Below are 21,295 nucleotides of genomic sequence, written 5' to 3'. Positions count from 1 at the left end.
TGCATGTGCTCTACATTATCTCTACCAAGTTCAACCTAAAAAAGGCTATGATCAACAATTTATTATTTTATGTATGTATGTATGTATGTATGTATGTATATATGTATGTATGTATGTATGTATGTATGTATGTATACATACATACATACATACATACATACATACATACAATACATACATACATACAATGGATGGATGGATGGGTGGATATAGTATGTGTTGTTTGTATTTATTTAATTGATTTCTATATTTATTTTCCTATATTCTTTCATTTAATTTAATAATCATTTAATTCATTCAATATAGTTTATGCCTATGCACATATGGCTGCAGTGACACAAAGCTATCATCAACGCATCTGTGGTGACGTGATGTTGAATTTTCAAAGACAAATTGAATGTATGATTGAGGCTTGGTTGGGGTTTTCTCTTTACACTTTCCACACAATACACACATTTTGCAGTTTTCCTTAGGCTTGATGAACTGTAAAAGAAAAATCAAAGTGTTATAATAACAAAGGTTAAGAAGGGAAAGGTCTTACCTCCTGCCAGGATCTGCTGCTCTAGTTCAGCCATCTGTTTCCTGTAAGCTCTCAGCGCTGCCTCCTTGAATGTGGGACGAACACGCTTCTTGGGCGGTGGCTCTACCGGCTTCTCCTCTGGAACATTTTTAATTTCATCCTCCAGTTGTTGATCCTCTTTTTCTGAGACTTCAACAGCCTCTTCTGCTATTTCCTCTACCTCATCCAGCTCCTCTACACCCTCTTCCATCTCCTCTGTCACATCATTATCCTCTGTCTCATCAGGTTCTTCAACATCCACATACTCAACCATTGCATCATATTCAGCAGTTTCCTCAGTGAGTTGGTTTTCATAATCCTCGCTGTACTGTTCTTCATACTGCTCATCCAAACTGCAATCATACTCCAAAACTTGGGCCTCGTTACTTCCATCAAAATCATTAGGGGCTTCAAAATCTTGTGAATTCTCAAGATCCTGAGAGGCATCATTGTCTTGGGAGGGTTCAATGTCGTCCGACACATCATAGTCCTGAGAAGTCTCACACTCCTGTGCAAGTTCATCTGTCTCATTAGACTCATTAACATTAGTCCTGTTCTCCAGGTTAGCTAGAACCTGCTCCATCACTTCAACATAGTGAGTCTCATTGTCCACAGGTTCGTCTCCAGTTTCTGCACTAGTATTCTCCTCCTCTGCCTTATTGAAGACAGGTTCTGCGCAAACATCTGGTTCAGTTGTAGCAGTGGAACTATTTGCACCAGAGGTGGAGAGTGTTCGGAAACGCCCCATAAATGAAGAAGAAGTGTTTGTTGGTTCCTCATGAGGAGGAGGGGTGCTTTGGGAGCCAGATTTCCAAACAACCTCCAGAGCAGACTTAGCCCTTTGAAGAGTGGATCCAAAGCCAAAACCAAAAGACTTTTCACTTAGATCAATGCTAAGTCTACTACTCCAAGTTTTTGGAACCTCCTCAACTTTCTCTGTTCTTATCTCACTCTGGCTCCGATACATACTAGAAGACTTGCTCTGGGACTGGTGAAAGGTATGATTAATATCAAGTTCAGGGAATTTTTCCCTAGGACCTGTTTTTGAGGATTCCTTGGCCACATCTTTAGAGCTTGATTTAGACGCCATTATGGGAACATCTGTTGGAGCTACTTTAGGACTCTCTTTGGGGGTTACTTTAGAACTCTCTTTTGGAGCTACATTTGATACTTCCGTAGGCAGCATCTTAGAAGCCTCCTGAGCGGGTACTTTAGTCATCTCCTTGGGTGTAACCTTAAGCACATCTTTTGTGGGTGGTTTTGAAGCTTCTTTGGTAACTTCTTTAGCAACAACTTTTGCACCTTCTTTGGAAATGACTTTTTGGGGTTCTTTTTCAATGACTTTGGGGGATTCCTTAGGGGACTCTCTGGGGGTTGAATCTGGGGTCAAAATAGGGGTATCAATCGGTGTTATTTTAGGGCTCTCTTTTGGGGACTCTTTGGGACTTTCTCTAGGAGTGATTACAGGGCTGTCTTTTGGGATTGCTTTTGAAGAGACCTTGGTAGTTTCAATGGAACTTAACTTTGATGTCACTTTAGATGCTTCTTTACTTATTGGCTTGGTGCTTTCTTTGGGTATAAACTTAGAACTATCTTTCTGGATTACTTGAGAGCTTTCTTTAACAGCAGATTTTAATGTTTCTTTCTGTAATTCTTTAGGGGAAACTTTAGAAGTCCCCTTAGCAGAAACCTTTGTGTTGTCTTTTGGCAATGTTTTAGGGGGTTCTTCTTTAGGAGTAACTTTATTTGGTTTAGGTGTCACTTTTGCGGTAGCTTTAGGGGTTTCTTTTGATGACGTCTTTGTGCTTTCTTTTGCAATTACCTTGCATGCCTCTTTTGGCTGCCGGGAAGAAGTCTTGACAGATTCTCGTTCTGTGATGGGAGGAATAATATGGGTGGTAATAGGTGGCAAAGAAGGTTCTCTGTCAAGCATCATAAACTCCTCATCTCCTTCAAACTGCAAATCAACCTCCTGACATTTTGTAATATTTTCTGGAAATCCAGGAATGGTTGATGGGTCAAAGGGGCTGCTGACCTCTATAGAAGCTTCCAAACCAGAGTCAGCTCCCTGCTCCAGATGATGCCAGTCTTTCCATGGTGACAGATCCCCTTGTAATGAGACTTGTGAGCCACTATAGTGGCTTCTGTCACCAGACATGCAGACAAGTCCATTGCTAACCCCACTATCAATAGTTTCAGTAGTCTCAACTTCATTATGTTCATATGTTGGATTATCATGAGGGTGACTGGGGCTAGCATACCAAGAGGAGGACATGTCCTCTTGTTTTCTCTGCCAGAGTTCTTGATCTGAGGAGGAAAGTAGGGAGCCACCATTTGCTCGTGTGAAGTATTGACTTTCTGAAAAATCTTCAGAGTATGACTGGCAAAGTTTTGAACAGTCAGACTCAGAGCGACTTAGCTTTGGAGTTGAATAATCACTCTGAGAAAGCCATCCTGGGGTCATATCAGAGTAGTAAGCCTTTGCATGCTTGTCTGTTTCATAGTAAGAGTCATCAGCATAGCGAACTGTTCCTGAGTAGCCTGCTACGTCTCCAGACCTGCTGTGGTCATGGGACCGCCGCTTCTCTGATTTGGACTTGTGAACCGGCTTTGAAATGACCATTGCATATTTATTTCTGCTTAATTCATCCAGTTCTTTATCACTGTCCATTGAATCCCAGTCATCACTTTCTACTACTTTCTCCTTTCCTGAGACTTTTATATCCATGCTTTCATATGTTTGTGAAGAAGACATTGTTTTGTCTTTCCTGTCTTTTCCATCATTTGTTAAGCTATCAGTAGATACTGTAATGCCTGTTCCTTTGAGTTTGTAGCATTTCTTAAGGACCACGTCTCTGTCTTGGGGTGTTGCAAAAATGACAATAATAGGACGAGGTTTTGCATTAGAACATTCTCTTTGTTGCCCTAATCTGTGAGCCAGCTCAATTTTAATTGTTTTATGGGCATCAGTGAAACCCATTTTCTCTTTCAATATTTTGTATATTACACTCTCTGTTTTTTCTGATCTTTCTTCAGGGACATTGATAAACCGCAAGGTTGAATTATTGGCCTGGTGGCTAATTTGTTTTATGTAGTCATGAATATCTCTTGTTTCCCTTCTAGACTGGACAAATCCTGATCTAAGCTGTTCAATCTCACTCTGAACTACTTCCACACTGCTGGAGATCTCATCAATTGAGCTCTTAAGGGCATTTACATGACCACGAAGCTCAGATAGTTCTGTTTCTATCTGACTGATGCCCTGAAGCTCCTTGAAAATCATTTCCATTACATCCTGTGTTTGACTGATGCAACCGGTTGAGGAAGAGCCAGGCTCTAGGGTAGAACTCTTTTGTTGTCGTCCAGTACGATCCAGAGATTTGCTGCGAATACCCAGGGTTTTCCTCCAGTTGCTCACGTCGGAGTCTGAGGACACACATTCCTGGCTCTTTTTCCATTTTCTTAACTTGCGTAGAGCACCAAGCCTAAGTGTATGTAAACTAGAGCGTTCCACTCGTTCACCCTCAGAACTGCCATCAGAGGGAGCTAAACTGATGAGGCTCTTCCTGTTTCTTCTTACTGGCATAGTGTGTGATTTATGCTCATCTAGTCTCCGGACAGGTTTTGTCTCACTCAAGGAGTCAGAATAACTGCTATCAATCGAAAGAACCTCAGAAAATATACTTTCATTGTTATTTAGAAAAAGAGAGCTTTTGGGGAGTCCATTTGCTATAGCAACACGATAGCTGAAAGTGGGTGACAAGGATGAGCAGTCGTTCTTTCCGTCGTCGTCTTCGAGCGATATGTTACGTGCCGAAGAGCATTTGGAAATCTTTTTGACAGTTGTCTTTAGGGTGGTTGAGAGAGTTAGATTATGTGCTTGCAAATCGGTGGTAACCTTGGGCTCTTTATTTTCACTTCTTTCTTTCTTCTTAATTGGATTTGCCAATTTCTTTGTAAACATTCCTTTGCAAATCTTTTCAATATAGAATAACACAGTCTTGAGTAGCGCAGAAACCATGGATGGCAATCCTGTGGATTGTTTTTTTATTGTCAGGGGAAAGAAGAGGTTGGCTTGTGATCCAGTACTGGTGAGTCAAGCATACTCAGTTGTTGTCCGAAGGAAATGAAGCTCAGCTTAAAAATCACTAAAACGACAGTTTGTGCAGGGACTCAAAGACTTTTAAATCCAGATGTCTTCCACGGAAAATGGAACATTTCTCTGTAAGACAAAAAACAAGGAAATTGTTTACATAGGAGCAAATGCAAAGTTCCAACATAAATCCATTTTCAACAGCCACTTAGTCATGTTTATGGTTGCACGGGGGACCCACTGGTTGTATCCTATTACAGTAGTTGTTGGGTGAGAGGAATAAATTAGGATTTTTTTTTTTTTTCAAATATAGACTAGGTTCAAATCTAGTCTAACGTCTTTCACTTTAATTCCAAGATTTTCTCATCAGATGTATATTATTTTGTCTACCTATACATTGCTGTAGGTTATGTATTCAAATTGTACTATTTGCCCTCATACCTAATTTGACACTTGGACATTTACCAATTATCTTAACATGGTATTTAACATATAAAAACTGTTATCAGTTGCTTTAAGATGTGCTGAAACTTGATAAAACATAATATTTACCCGTTAAGAGAATAAAAATGTATTCTCAAAAAAGAACATCAAAAGGGACTTTGCATTAATGTAAAGCACTGAATCAAACAGAATGCTTTGTATTTTCCCGTTATAATGACACAGAAATGTTTATATCTGTGTTCAAATTTTTCGCTCCTTCACTATTTGGGGTTAAGAGTTTTCTTCTTCCTGTCTCTGGGTAAGAGGGTCATTATAAATGTTATTGGTCAGTCATGTTATAACTATAAATTTCAAACCTTTGTTGTCAAGTCTAACCAGTAACCATGTTCCAATGTGCACGATAAATTACAACATAACAAGTAAGACACAATATAGCGAGTATATTTAAGAGAGAATGTTGAAGCTTCGAATGAACAGTAAATCTACTTTTATTTTTAGAATCCAGAAGTGTTTTTTGCAAGCCTAACATGAGTGAAATATGTTGTAATCAAATGACCTGAAGTAATATAGAAAAGTGTTCAGTTTCAATACTATAAAGCTACAGCAAGCAGGAGCATATTTTCGTAAACCATTAACAGCACATCATTTGGAACAGAACTGGTGCATCCTTTCAAAGTAGAACATGTATATAAGATGGATCAGTTGACAGCGCTCCAGCGTTTCGCTTATATACCAGCTAGCTTTCAGCCCTGATAAAGTAAGATAAAGATTGTATACGAGACTAAGTCTCATCCACAAGTGCAAGTCTTGTCTTAAGTCTTCAGGAGAGTGTAAGTCAAGTCTAAAGTCGTTTTGTTTTCACTCAAGTGTGACTCAACTCATTTTCTGAAACTTGGCTTCCCATCTGTTGTACTACTCAACTGTACTATTTCCATTTATCAAATATATTATGTTCATGTGTGCTAATGGGTCTTTCTTGCAAATCAGAACTTGTGTTTCTGTGAGACTCCATTAATAAATAAATAGTTAGTAATCATCTTACCACATTAGAAAATACTTTTTAAGAGAATGTGGTATGGCACAAAATAGAATCTCTACCTCCACTCAACCTCTTGTGCCTGTCCCCAGTTTAAAGAGTAAAAACTCTTTTTACACTTACAGAAAAAAAATAACTGTGAAGCAAAAAAAATTTATGGTGATTATTTTTTTTTTTTTTAGATTTTTCTTATTATAAAATGTTTTATTAAGGTTCAAGCTAATTAGCTATATGCTGGAGGTGCTTTAAGACTTAAAGTGAGAGATCTGACAGTGTGTATAATCAAGTATGTGTGTGTGTGTGTCACTCAAGGTCAATACACCCAGTAGCTACATTGATGTATTCAGCTTTTAGAGCAAGACGCTGGCCAATCATTCTAATTGCTTCAGTGCAACAATACTCTTGTCACCTGACCGCCTGCAGTACAGAGAAAAACAATACATTTCAACTTACAAAAACTGGCATTTGGTATAATAGAAAATGTTTAAGGGAATATTTTACTCTTACATTCTTAGACCGAACATTCTTATTTTATTACAGAGACAAAATGCAATGTTATGTTTTCCATATAATGATTTGGAATGAAATATGTGGGTGTCATTCCCAATTAAAGAGGTGAATCACTTATATTGTCAAACGCTTGATGTTCCAATTAGTTTAATTAATATGCTTCAGCACCTACATTTACAATATAGTTGAACAGAGAAGAAAACAGCAAGCATTTAATATTTAAAAAAAAATTAAGCTAAAGAAATCGAGTCATGTATTGTTTAAGCTTTAGCCAGCTCAGGGTGTCTCTGAGAGGTGTGTGTGTTTTTAATCGCAACTGGTCAACTGAGTCGAAAGAGTGATGTTGTGTTGTTCAGAGGATTTGACAGCTGTTCTACATTAGTTCTGGGCTTTGGAGCTTGATCTGTCTACAATCTCATGACCACAGAGACATGCTCACTTCAAACGAGCTGTGAAACACAGCTAGCTGTTAACACAGTTAGCTGTTATTGTAGGCCTCAGAAGAAGGGCTACGCATTAGCAGACAGACTAATGCCAGCTTAGTTTTTTTGTTTTTTTTTTTGCAACCACTGTATGACAAGACTGAATCCAATATCCTGAATGTTAAATTCATGCTTCTAGGCCTGAAAGACCGATATCTAGAAGTTATACAATTATTATTCAGAGCTGTTTACTGTTAAGAGTAAATTAAGTGCTTTACTTAAGCTATCGTACAAATGTTAGAAGAGTTGTCATTCAAAGCTATAAGTCAAATGTTTGCACTAGTCTATTCAGTTTGAAAGTAATTAATGGTCAGGATCGTTTTTGGCAAGCCGAGATCAATAGTTTAAAGCTGTTTGGTAACAAGAGTTTCCTGACTCAGCTTACTCACTCGCATGCTGGCATATGGCCAAAGGCAGCCTTTCTGCTGCTGATGGGTCATGATCCATAAGAGTTCACCCATGAGTAGCATATGTCCACAGATCGTCTCAACTCTTTCTATCAGAGCTCATGGGGCTCTCAAATTAATTGTATATTAGCATGACAAACTTTGAGTTATAGCATGCAACCATAGTTAGGCATTTAAAGCCATACATAAGAAAAAGTTGCATCATGATGCAGTTAATCCATTAGTATATTTGAAAATGCACATAAAATCAGATGGATTATTTATTTTTCTTGAAAGAGCTTCCAAGTTTGTGTAATGTTTTAATGCTGCCAAAGAAAACGCTGATATCATTTCTTGCTCTTCTAACGTATAGGCACAGCAGTCCCAATCTGCAGGGAATATTGAACACTGTGAAGGGAAGCATGCATAAATTTTAAACTGTGCCAAACTGACAGGGACCGAGCTCCACTTATGATTTGAAAAGACCCTGACTTTTTCCTCACAGATGGATTTCTTTGCTTTTTCTTGCAGTAAAAGTTATACTATTGCAAAGTTTTTGTTTTATTGGTATTTACTAAACTGAATAACAGTGTATATATAATTGATAAGTGTTGAAATTAAAAGCAGAACATTAGCAATCAATCAATCAATCAATCACTTTATTTTGGTAAATTGGCCACATTAAACACAGGAAACAACAAAAGAACAACAATAAACAAACCCACAATTTACCAAAAAAGGATTAGGCTGAAGCAAAGCTTATTCTTGCCTACCCTGTTTCTATACCTTCCAACCTACCAGGATATCTTCACAATACATATATAAATCTACATAACGGCGTAAGATTTTATCATTTTACATTTTAAAGCTCTTTTAAAGTTCACCAAGAAAGGACATAACTTAAAATCATCATTCAATTCATTCCACAGTTTCACACCAATAACTGAAACACATCTAGACTTTATCTGGCTCTTCTCTTTAGCACATTCAAATATAAACAAACCTTGCAAATTATATTTATTCTCTAAATCATTTTTGAACACCAGAAGGAAGGCTTTTGTTTAATGCTTTATACATTGTTTCCAGTATTTTTATATAAACAATATGTTTAAATTTTAATGTATTACTTTGAATAAAAAGTTTATCAGTTGGTTCACGGTATCCCACCTTATTAATAAGCCTTGTGGCTTTTTTTGCAACTTAACTAATATATCAATGGTTGTTTTAATTGCATGTCCCCAGATTTCTGGGCAATAAGCCAAATAAGGCATAACCAAAGAGGAATATATAATATGCAATCCTTTAACATTCATTAAATCATTAAATATTTTATTTTAAACAATATTCCAATAGTTTGTGCAACTTTATTTCTAATATATTATATTAGAAATAATATATATATATATATATATATATATATATATATATATATATATATATATATATATATATATATATATATATATATATATATATATATATAAGTTGGGAAGGAAAATAAACTGAGAGCAACAAAAAATAACTGTACTATGGAATTATAAGGTGATGTAAAACACTATGGGCTAAAGTTTTCTTTGCAAGATAGTTTAAATTATATACATAGATAAGAAAGTAAATGTCTCTTAAACATGAATTTGGTGTCTGGCTCTTCTGTGAATGAATTTTACTGGGATGTCATATAGACCGGGACAAAGTAGTGTATACTTATCAAGTGTAAGGAAAACTGAACTTTTAGTTTTTTTAAATGGAAACCTTCGTAATCAGCCACCTTTACTGTGATACACCTAAATAGAACCCAGTTGAACTAGTTGCCATCAGAAGTCACCTCACAGGGCTGACTTCTTAGGCAAATGTTCAGAGTTAGGTTACACAGCGATATCAAAGCATTTTAACATTTTAAATTGACTTGTTCAATCTATCATCTGGCAATGGAAGAGTATGGAACAACTGCAAATCTAAGACCACTCAAGACATGAATGAGGGCTGCCCAAGTCCACGCCTCGGGAGCTACTATCCTGTAACTTTTAGATGAATGAATGGTTCCCAGGCCTCTGCAGAGCTGGATGGCTGAATGCTGACCAGGTAATGCAGCCATTTGATTCAGGTGCGTTGGTGCAGGGATGCATAGTGCATAATATGTTGTACTACAATAATATGTTGTACTACACATCTATAACTAGCCTAGAAATACCTTAGTCTAGTCTGTTGTTACATAACACTGATAGCTTGTGTTTGCTTGTTTGTTTGTATTAGGAATAGCTAAAAGTATTAGATTTGCAATACACGTTTACCAGGGAAGATCATGGCCCAGCCCCAGCTGCAAAGTGATGGTATGTTTCATGTGGTTTTGGCATGTCAACGTTTAGATTTTAACAACGCTCTTTGTCTGGACTGAAGAAATTCTAACTAGGGTACTTAGCATTTAATACACTATTCTTTGAGTACAGTGGTGTGAAAAAGTATTTGCATATAGATTTCTTCAGTTCAGTTTTTGCTTTCTTGTCACACCTAAATGTTACAGATCATCAATTAGCATTTAATGTGATACGATAACCAGAGTAAATACAAAATACATAATATTAATCATGACTTCATTGATTAAGGGAGGCTTTTTTGGATCAATGTCCTGCTGCGTAAACTGAGTGCATCTCAGCTTAAGGTCACCAACCACTGACCGGACATGCTCCTTCAGGATTTTCTGGAAGCCGAATTCATGGCTCCATCGACTATAACAAGTCGTAAAAGAAGCGGCAAGTTGCTCTGCCACCACCAAATATTTTACAGTCTGTTTTTTTTTTTTTTGTAATCCTTTCCACACTGACACATGTCAGTGACTTTGTGTCTGTGCTCAAATTTCTTTAGATTGGAGCGTGATATCTTGGTATTTGAGATATTTTAGCCAACTTCATGTTATCAGAAAGTTGCTTTTTAAGTGATTGCTACATTCTGCAGGTCTGACAGTCATCAGGCCTGGTTTTTGGATAATTAAATTACTCGCAGCTTCCCAAAAATTCTCATTAAATCAGCATTATCTCATGATTTAACAAGCTAGGTGATTACATTTAGTGAAGGAAATCCTGTTTGTAAAGTAAATATTTTTGTTTACTCACATTGTCTTCTTAAAATATGATAAAATATATGAAACAGTGTGATACAAAAGCAAAAACAACAAAAATCTGTAAGGGGGGGGAATACCTTTTCACAGCACTGTATTATAAAATCTCTATAACTGCAGGTCCTTTTGTCAAAGCTATATCATCTCTTTTTTTTGCTGTTTTTTTATTTTTATTTATTTATTGCTAATCTGACAATGTGGGCAAGTTACACTCTAAATGTTGTAATAAAAATAATAAAACACTAAAAAAATTTGTGATGCCCTTAATTTGTTTTCGCATGGGATGTGAGATATAATCCACAATTAGAAAAAGCACTCTTTCACTGTTACTGTCTCTGCCTGGACAAATTGCACTCACAGAAAACCTGTGTATAATGAGGGCTGATCACCAATTAGGGAGCTGCTTTTCTCTTTACAGACCCCACATCCTGACATCTGCATGTTAAGGTTTGACAAATGAAGCATCCCTCCTCCTCGTGAGTGAGAGTTGATGCTCAAATGACTTGTTAATGCCCATGAGGTACTGCCTGTAACGTCCCATTAGAGAGTAATGATGCAAGAATCAAGAAAAAGGAATGACAAATACCTAGATCCCTATGTCCTGCTCACAAGTGTCTTACATTGATGACCGCAGGATATGCAGACATACCTCAGTAGGACAACTCTGCAGCAAATTTGATTAAAAGAAGAGACTTGAGTGCAATATGAGCAGATTCAGTTCAACAGATCTCATTTTGAATCACATCAGTAGCAATAAGTGTAAAGTGAAAGTTGGCTTCCAGAGAAGGAGTTGCAATAGGGCAACCTCAACCCATCACAGGGTGGGGTTTTGTTTGAAATATACATCATATAAAATCTGTTTGAGGTGTAAAAAAATAGGATGTGCAACTCTGGATTGCTGTGAAAAAAAAAAAGAAAACACCATGCACTGTATTGTACCAAGGGTTTTAAAAGTTATTGTTTCAAAACTGTCAAAAGATAAATTAATAAAATCCTTGCAAACTGTTCCGAAGGGTATCGAGTCATTTTAAGAAGGAAATTGAGTCATTAGAGATTTCTCCAACCTAGAAAATGCTACTTTCCTTTTTCTTTGATTAAAGGTAGTGGACGATCTTTTTTCCGGCTTCGAGTTCCGGGGGGGGGGGGATCATCTTATCTAGTGGTTTTCCCACATGACAATCATTCTAATGTGCTTATGTAACGGCAATTTGCGTCCACTTCTAGTGTTTATGTATCCGGTTAGCTTTGCTGTTAGCCGTTCATTGTAGCTCCGCTGTTCTCACCGTATTCTTTGAAAATGGCTGAGAGTCGCAAGAAGCAAACTGTCTTACAAGTTTATGAGAAGAAGAGGAAGGCCTCAGAAGAAAGAAATAAGACCGGCGTGTACTTGGGAGACTCTTTCACGTGATCCCTCTGAGGAGTGGAAGAGCAGGTAGCAGCTATTCAATAAAGGACTTGAGCATTTCTTACCTATGTTTGTTGAAAAATTGCCCACTCTACCTTTGGATATTTTGAAGAATGGCAGTTGCTAGACACACAGACAATCATGGCATGCCAGTTAAGGAGAGGCAAGGATGGCTCTTAATGGAGCAACATTGTCTGAAAACTACATCTGTGAAAATGAGTGGCAGGCAACTGCCAACGGCCAAACCTTAGCAGATAGCCCAACTAATTAGCTAGCTAATATTCGCATGTCATACTTCAAAATGTTGCTCTGTAAAGAGCAAAAACAATAAAGATGGGACATATTTATTACAAAAAACCCTATAAAATTAGCAAGTGTTTAATCAATACATTTTCTTATGTCAATGTATCAAAATGAAACTATAAACATGAAATTTTTTCTAAATACCATGAAAAGTAGCTTTTTTTTCCCCTCCTGTTGTCATATATTTTTCTGTATTATGGTTGACTGCTAGCGTTAGATTATTGTACAAACCACAGCAGTTAGATTCTAGGTCACTGGACCGGCCACTGATCTACACTAAACAATAGGCATCTTCTTTAACCCCTTTTCCACTAGTCTATCTTATTTTTATAACCGTCTTGACTGGTCAGAGATGGGTGCTTCCTATAACAAAATAAATGTTGGAATTCAACCGGTTTTTGGATCCGCTGTCTGGCCAACGTCCAAGATTTCTGGTTTAGAAAAGAGAAGCAAGAGGAAAGGGAAGTACAACACTCATTGTGATCAGATGAGCTGCTTTTTTAGGTCTCCCGTGAACGTCCAGAGTTTTCCACATTTTTTTTATGCTCCTCGTGTGTGCGATTAGCAGAGCGCGCCACAGTTTAACACCTGTACAGCATGTACTATCTCCGCCACTCCGCTTTGAGGAAAAGGAGTGTCAGCTGGAGGCATGCTACACTATTTCCACTCACTATAGTGTAGCCGATCTTGTGTCTGCTGGTGTGAACCCCGAGTAAGCCAGTTTAAGCTCATCATGCTTCAAGCACTTCTGCTCCATGCTGTGGAGTACTATTTGTTCCCATCTTCCCTCTGGGTGAGACCAAGAGATTTTCTGCAAACCTTTGGAAATGGATGCATATATATATGAGACATGATTACGTGTTACGTCATGTCTCCAGAGCATGCGATTGTGGATTATGGCCGAGTGTGGATGAGAGCAAGATGTGGGTGTGTGTGTACCAATGCGTGTCTGTGCGCACAGCCTTGCACGAAACACACATGTGACATGCATGCCTCGTTGCATGGCTGCTTTCAAGCATGCATTTGCTGCTGCTGCTGCTGCTGCTGCTGCCACAAGAAGCGTCCTATACACCAGTGGGAGCTGAGTATGAGAGGGTGTGTGCATCCTCAGATCATATTGCCCTCACGCCCATCCTTAGCTACATTCAGCCTGAGTGGTCCATTTCCAAACGGAGAAATATACGCCTGCAGCTTATGGGAAACGAGCCAGCAGCACAACAGATTGTCTCTTTTCATTAATCAACATATTATTATTTCTTTGGCTGTCTTGATGAGATCGAGTCTGTTTGCTCAGTGTGAAACAACAGCTTGATCACATGCGCTCATGTTGTGCCACGTTATGCAGAGCAGCGTAAGGAAAGGTGAGAATTTGTGGGATTCACAGTGTTCGGATCGGACTCTGAGAATCTGGAATTAATCTGCAATGACTGGTCTAGATGTGAACACCACCTTGCATGTTTGTATTTCTCACGTCGGCTGGCTGCATCGAGGGATGATGCCATCTACCACCATCCTTCTCAGATAACGTTTCATTAATGCACTCACAGGGCCACAGGGGGAGGGGAGGGAAGCAACAAGAAAAAAATATATATATACAACGAAGTCCCACCAGTCACGGATCCCCCCCATGCAGCATGCAAACAACCCGCATCCAGCGCCCAGGCGGACTGCGCCGCCGCACATACCTGCCAAATCTCCGCGCAGGACGCAAACCGGAGTGAGCGAAGCGAGCCGTGTGGAGCCGATTCCCCGCTTTGAGCGAATGGTCGATGTTGGGAGAGAGAGCAGGAATTCTGGGGAGGAGATGCAGGGAGGGAGGGGAAAGAGTGGCTCGGTGGGTGCGCAGCTGGCTGCTAATACCAGAGCTCACAGCATCTCTCCGCGTCCGTCAGACATCACAGTCCCAAAGCGCCGCTCCTGCGAGGAAACGCACACACATTCCTCTCCCCCATCCCACCGACAGCATACAGACTGCCCTCAAGTCTTGGTCCTTGTCGGAAAACCCGAGCGGTTTTATTCGCTCCGTCACTGATACATACTCCCTTCTCATTGACAATTTCACCAGACGGGCATACAGGCGGGTGGCAGTGGCGCTGTTGGGGATGACAGCGCTGCTGCTGCTGCTCCTGGCTGGCCGGAGTACAGGCTCTGTTCTCCGGCAGGAGAGCATCAGTCCGTCCCCTCTCTCTCTCTCTCTCTCTCTCTCTCTCTCTCTCTCTCTCTCTCTCTCTCTCTCTCTCTCTCTCTCTCTCTGCGCGAGCACGTGCGTGTGCGCGTGCGCGCTCGCTCGCTCAGCTGAGCGAAGAAAATTGAGCCCAAATAAACAGGAATTCAAAATACACACAAATACACAAGAGAGATGCCTCGATTGGGATGGATGGATGGATGAGTGGATGGATGGGTGGAGGGAATTGTGGGAGTTTTAAAAATGACACGTGCCTCGTGAAATTATCTTCTATATTCCAGTGGAAGCCGTTGTGATGCAATGTGGTAATTGCATGCCTATTCTGCCTGGAATTCTGTGTGCATGTGTGTGTGTTTGTGCGCGTGGGGGAGGGGGAGGGGGAGGGGGGTCATGACGACCTATTTGAAGGTGCGCTAATCCGAAAACAGGTAATTGCAAAGCTAACATTTAGTTCATCACATTATCTTTCACGCAAAGTTTAGAAACTGTTTGAGGACCAGTTAGCATCCACTTTATTTTAGTTTTAATAGTTGTAAGTATGACAACGTTCAAGATATTCATCCACTGTTTACGTCACAGTCTGGGCTCTCACTACAATATACACATCCATGCAGAGATTCTCCACAACAGTAGCAGTCACGGTTCCACAAAGAAAGAAACACAATAAAAGAAAATAGCTCTGCAGTTTTCTTCTTATCTTTTTTCTTCTAGTTATGACGTGGTCTTAATATTGTCTGCTTCCATTGCTCAGAAACAGAGACGCTGGAATCCGAGCTTTTGTTTTCCTCTGTAAACAGTGTGCAGCTATGCGACTATTACCCATTAATTAGTAGTGGAACTGAGCTTAAAGGGTTTGTTACTGGCGCCGCATGAGGTGGAAGGAGACCGGACTCGGAGGTGGGCTTTTGGGTCGCAGTATGACTCAGTCTGACCCTTTGTTTTCCAACACTTCCATACAAAACATTGACTAGCTCACTGCCTATGGCAATCCTTTGAGGGACATTTAATCAGCATGTATAAAATAGAGAAAATCTACTCAGCCATCATGACTGCTTTTAATTCAAAAGTAGTGCACATTAAATACACCAATATTGATATTATTGATGTTACAACATCAAGTAACCCAGAAAGTCATGATTAATTCCATATTTTTAAGGAGTCTGATGATAGAGGGGAAGGGGACCTCCAAAAACACTCACTCTGTCTTCAAGGCTTCCAGCAGTGTTGCCATGTCCACTTATTATAAGCGTCTCCAGGCTTATTCATTTAAACTGTTTACAAGGTAGAGGCAATAGAGCTGATTGAATGTTTCTCTTACAAGATCTGGCAACACTGGTTGCCCACACTCACTCACACCACTTATTCTAAGATGCAGCTGTGTGGGCACAAAGGAATATAGTATTCTTCTTAAATAGTTTGCTTGCCATGTCAAAGTTAATATGTAAAAGTCATTTTTCTTCTGAACTAAAACAGAAATCCCCTCAAACATGATATACTGTGCATGTTCATTATGCCCCGAGTGTGTGTGTGCAGCACCTTCATTATTTTTTATTTTGTCACAACCAGATTTTTCTTGGTGGCTGTTATAAACAGACACACACATCATTTAACAGTGGCTTTTAAAGAGGAAAAAGTGATGTTGGACCCATAAATCTAAAATTTTAAGTTATTTGTATGGTGGTTTGCTTTTTATTTTTATCCTATTCAGTAAGAAGATTTGTTCGGGCCATTTTATTGTGAAGTTTAGTTTACTTTGAAAGGCTTGCTTCCTGTCGAGCCGTATATTGTATTAGAAAAAACTATGGTTGGATTATCTAGACACGGAGCAATACAGTTTTACCGTGTAAACTGTGGATGACTTGGAAAAGGAAGATTTTCATTTTTTATGGATAAAGATTGTTTTTTTTTTTGGTTTTTTTTGTTAAAATTCCCAGTTTGCACGTGTCCTTTACTTCCCGTATCTAAGGAATGACACTGAAATTTGGATCTCTTGACATAACAAGTGCCTTTTTAAAATACAGTATAATAATTAAAGGCTACCATTTTGTAGAATATTCTTGTATTTCACTTTTACTTGTCCCCATGTTCTAGTGGGTCCCGTGGAGGCTCTGACATAAAAGAGCAAAGTAAATATGAGATTATTAAAATGCAAAAATACATACTGTAGAAAGTGATAGAAACATCTACCATGGACAGTATTTACACATTAATTTGTCTGCTGCTTTTTGCCAGCCCTCTCTCCTGGCTTTAACAGATTTTTAGGTGTTTTAATTAATGACTCAAATTCGGCATAACCTTCCATTAAAAGCTTTTGTTCTGCTGGGAAAAAAACTGTGGGCGTTCTTTGGCCATGCTGAACAGCCAATAGCAGCGCTGCTGATCAATGTTTCTACTATCGATACATTTCCCCTTTTAAACAAACGCATGAACGCACAGTTATCTCAGATAACTCAATCCAGCCATACTAATCATAAACAACAGGTGCGTTCGAAGAACCCAATTAGCCGGATCATGATTAGCCGGATGAAATCATCTTGGATGTCTCATTTGATCTTGGATGTTTTAAGCAACGTATGAAGAACGGACCCCAGGACTCGTGGTTACTGCAATAATATGTCAATTTTTCTATTTGAATTTTTTTTTTAATCTTCAAGGAATCCTGTTTACATCATTCATTTTGCTATTTCCCACCTTTGTAGTTTTGTGTGTAATTTCATTGGGTACAAAATCAGCCATTCGCCACCTGATTTGTCACACTCACGTTGACAAGCAATGACTCAGAGAATTTTCTAAATTCCTGTTATCGTCTACACTAAAGAAATGTGGTTACATGGATCCAGATAACGTCTGCCAGTAGGGGATTCTGTAGGATTATATTTGTTTTGTAATATATTTGTTTTGTAAGGGCGGTCATATATCTTATTTTGGTAGTCTTTTGACTTAAATGGGAAACAGAACAAAAGTAAATAGTAAATGGGTGCAATACAAGGTTTTCAGATGGCAGTATAAAATGATATAGCATTATTTTTGTAAGACTTGAGTGTGTCTCCTAGCAATCATCTCCCAAATTCACAAAAGTACTTGACTGCAATGATAAACGATGTGAAATCCAATAGAGCAAAATGATTTGTTTAGGGGTACAACTTGGGGAGGGTAGAAGTTGATATGGAACCTGCCAGTAAAGATGCCATACATGAGGAATGTTTTAGAAATGACAAATACAAAGATTGTTACTTTATTTCCATGTTTAAATGGCACATACACCTTAAAGGAAATGTATAGTTGTCTAACTTTCAATTTACTGTAATTTGCATCCAAAAATAACACAGCTTCCTAAATCTAGCATTGTAGTAATTGTTGCCATAATTAACGCTGTACAGTGGCTAGTTAAAGAGAGCCTGCAGCCTGAATGACTGACCTGCACAGGAACTCAACCGCAGACCAATTACATTGTTTCTAGCAGTGCTTGCCTTGCACACTGACTTTATTTTATAAGCCAGACAGAAAAATAGTCATGATATGATGCAACACATGACTATGTAGGATTTTACCATGTCATTAATAATTTGAATGAATAATTTCAACAAAATGAACCACCAAAGCATTTAAACTGATTTAATATTTACAAGTCAATGTATGCATCTCCGATCTTATTTAAATTATCAAATGTGTAAACATTTGTCTCATGGCTTATTTATTTCCAATAGGGCACTTTTGGCCCTCCATAGGTAAGCGAATAGTCCTCATGCTATAGAGCAGATATTTTTTTTCAACCGCTCCTTCCTGGTTTGCTGGCCATTAAACATTCAAATAGAAGCCATCTTTCTCTCATGTCCTCCGTGAGTCTGCATCCCCTCTGTTGGTCCTGATCTTCTCTCTCAGCTTTTATGTGTCATTCCCTCCTCCAACAGCCACTAATTGTCTGGCCTTCAAGCGAAATCCCATTCCTCTCCCTCCCTTGCTCCTCTCTGTCACAAGGGAGAGACGCTGGATGTATGGAGACGCAGGAGCGCGAGCGTGTGGGGTTTAGAGGCGCGCGTGTGCAGATCCCGGGAGTGAGGGACGGCTCGCCCTCGCCCCCTACCGGTTGGTGAAAGCAACAGGAACCTTGAGCCTCAGCTGTTTTTCAGCCCGTCTGAGCCAGATGATGCCTGTCAATTAGTCGTAGGCACTTGTGCTCAGGCTAACACGTCAGACAGAGAGCTGATTTACTTTAGTGTTTGAAATGGTTCAGTTTAAATCTAATTTTATGTAAGGCAGGCTGAATCAGCCAACAAGTGGTCTGTTTGGGATGATTTTAACAATTTTACCAGCATACAGTCTGTCAACACACACAATAGAGACAAATGGAGCATTTATCTGATTTATTTTTACTGTTTTATCATCATTCTGTATTTTAGTGTCGTTTAGGGTTTTAGTGTCACCCCTTTAGTCCTTCCCTTTTCTGTTTGGTGCTGCTTTCAGAACCCTCTGGAAAACTGTTCCTGTTTGTGTCTCCAGCAGCCAAGGGACAGCTAGCCAAGTTTTCTGAGGCCCTCTGCAGCTACACTGCACTCTCTCTTTTATTAGCATAAGTTAGCCATCCAAAGTTTGTTAATTTCACAAACTAGCATTTTTCTCTGTCTCTGGCTTACAGTTAAGGTTTTCTTACTGCAAAAATCTTTACTACAAAAATCCCTGAAGGATCTCAGATTTGTGAAATGAACTGATCACTCCGCCAGGCCACCTGACAGGTCGCCTTTTGAACAGTTGTTAGATACCCCTTAAATCGTTTCACATTTGTTCATGTTACCCCAAAAAACTCCAATGTATCTAACAGCCATTGTATTTGTTAACTAGCATACCATAGTGCATAATTATTAAGTGAAAGAAAATGCTAAATGTTTTATAATTCTATTTTACAAGTAAAACTTAAAAGTGATGAATGCATTGCTATTCTTTTTTTTGAGCCAATACTTTGTGCAACCACCTTTTAACTATAATCCCAGCAGAGCGTTTATCATGGTATGTCTTTATCTGCTTTGCTCTTCTAGACACATTTCCTTTTCATGCCATTTCTTGTTTACCCAATGGCTCAAACCTCCAACAACAGACCTTAAGTCTTAACATTGAACAGATTTAGGTCTGAACTTTGATTTATTGTTTTATCTTGAAGAAATTTGAAAGCCATCATTCCATTTCACAGTTATACATTACTTTGTGTTGGTCTTTCACATACATTCAAATCTAAAGCTGTGTCCCAAACATATTCAGAAAACACATTTATTGCTCCTTTTCACTGCAAGGTCATCAGAGACATAACCTCTGAATTCAGTTTACAATCAAACTTTACTTAGATTCAAATTCTAATGGCAGCAATGCACAAAGGTACAGTATTTTCTGGTCTGTGTGGATTTTCTGATTTTCTTTAAGGTTGGAGCTGCTGAATCAAGTTCCACAAGTTTCTAAGGTTAGGTTACAGGCTGCTGTTTGATGCATTTACAGATTCAAAGTTTAAGAAGTCTTTTGTGTTCTTTATGTCTTATGTTTTAAATCTCTGCCTGTGTCATGTGTCTGAGAAATAAAGGACCCAAGTGCACAGATTGACTGTAGCAGAAGAGCAGGGTTTTAATAATGAAATATCAACAGCGAACTTACAGGGAATGGCAGAGAGAGCAGGACAAGGAGCACAGGCAGCATAACAGAAAGAACAGTTAAAACAGTGAATGATGTAGCGAGGTGCGGGCGGAGAATGGCTTTGGATTCAGATGAGCTGATCAGGGGAAAGAGCTGAGACAGAGCGCAAACAGGGAGACTGAAGCAAGGTGAACGCAACGCAGAGGGAGCTGAGCTACAAAAAGAACTAGAAATCAAGAGAAAAAAAAGACACTGATCTAAGAGAGTAAACTAAATTACACAGAGAACAGAACGCAATGAATAAGTAAGAAACTTAAAGAAATTATATAGATATAAATTATATAATTATATTATAATAAAGAACCAATATGGGTCAAATATGTATGTGTTTTCCAGATGACCCATCCAAAACTATACATGTTTTATATATATATATATATATATATATATATATATATATATATATATATATATATATATATATATATATATATATATGTGTGTATATATGAGAAACTTGGCGAAAACTTGGAAATTTGGCGAAAAAGTATACTAAAAGTGCACCGGTTTAGCTTCTTTGTTAAATTTGTCACATCAGATGCAGTTTAGCCAACCTGTTAGCCTTCCACCATGGTAAGCTGTGGTAAAAAATCTTGATGTAAGGTTCCCTGTAAAACTTCATCATCACTCACTACTAATCATCCAACAAAGCTGGCACCAAACTCTAGAGCAAATAATCCAACTTTTGGTGGAAGTGATAGATTTTGTTTGGCTGGAACACTTTGGTTCATCGTGGAAAGATACTTATTCCCACTTTACTTTCCACCACACTCAGTATTTCTAATTATCTTTTCAAGGTCAATTTAGTTCGAGCATAAAAAAATATGTTTTAGAAATATAAAGGAGAGATAAGAGTTTAAAACTGTAATGTTATACTTTCAAAGGGGTAACAATAATAACAACAACAACAACAATAATAATAATAACAGCAATAATAATAACAATAATAATAATAATAATAATAATTTTTTATTTAAAAGCACCGTTCATAACACTTAAAGAGACTGTACAAAACAAGTTAAAACCACAAGTAAAAGGCACAATAAAAGAACAACTCCAGCAACTTAACCTAAATAAAAAACTACAATATATACAATCAAA

General features: G+C 38.5%; 1 protein-coding gene across 3 annotated transcripts in view; it reads right to left on the bottom strand.

Annotated features, from left to right (window-relative positions):
• LOC105916397 (protein unc-13 homolog C) overlaps positions 1–14,518 on the bottom strand; it is a 181,036-nt gene extending 166,518 nt beyond the window's left edge. For all 3 annotated transcript variants that reach the window (XM_021309664.2, XM_036136264.1, XM_036136263.1), the window contains exons 1-2: positions 14,019–14,518; positions 542–4,781 (exon numbers count right to left, since the gene is read on the bottom strand). In XM_021309664.2, coding sequence (XP_021165339.2) covers positions 542–4,580 — 4,039 coding nt within the window. In that variant the 5' untranslated portion in view covers positions 4,581–4,781; positions 14,019–14,518. The remainder of the gene's footprint in view (positions 1–541; positions 4,782–14,018) is intronic.
• Between the last annotated feature and the right edge of the window lie 6,777 nt (positions 14,519–21,295).

The sequence above is a fragment of the Fundulus heteroclitus genome, chromosome 4 (assembly GCF_011125445.2).
Source record: "Fundulus heteroclitus isolate FHET01 chromosome 4, MU-UCD_Fhet_4.1, whole genome shotgun sequence".
NCBI lineage: Eukaryota > Metazoa > Chordata > Actinopteri > Cyprinodontiformes > Fundulidae > Fundulus > Fundulus heteroclitus.
This window is presented reverse-complemented; position numbering and strand designations above follow the sequence as displayed.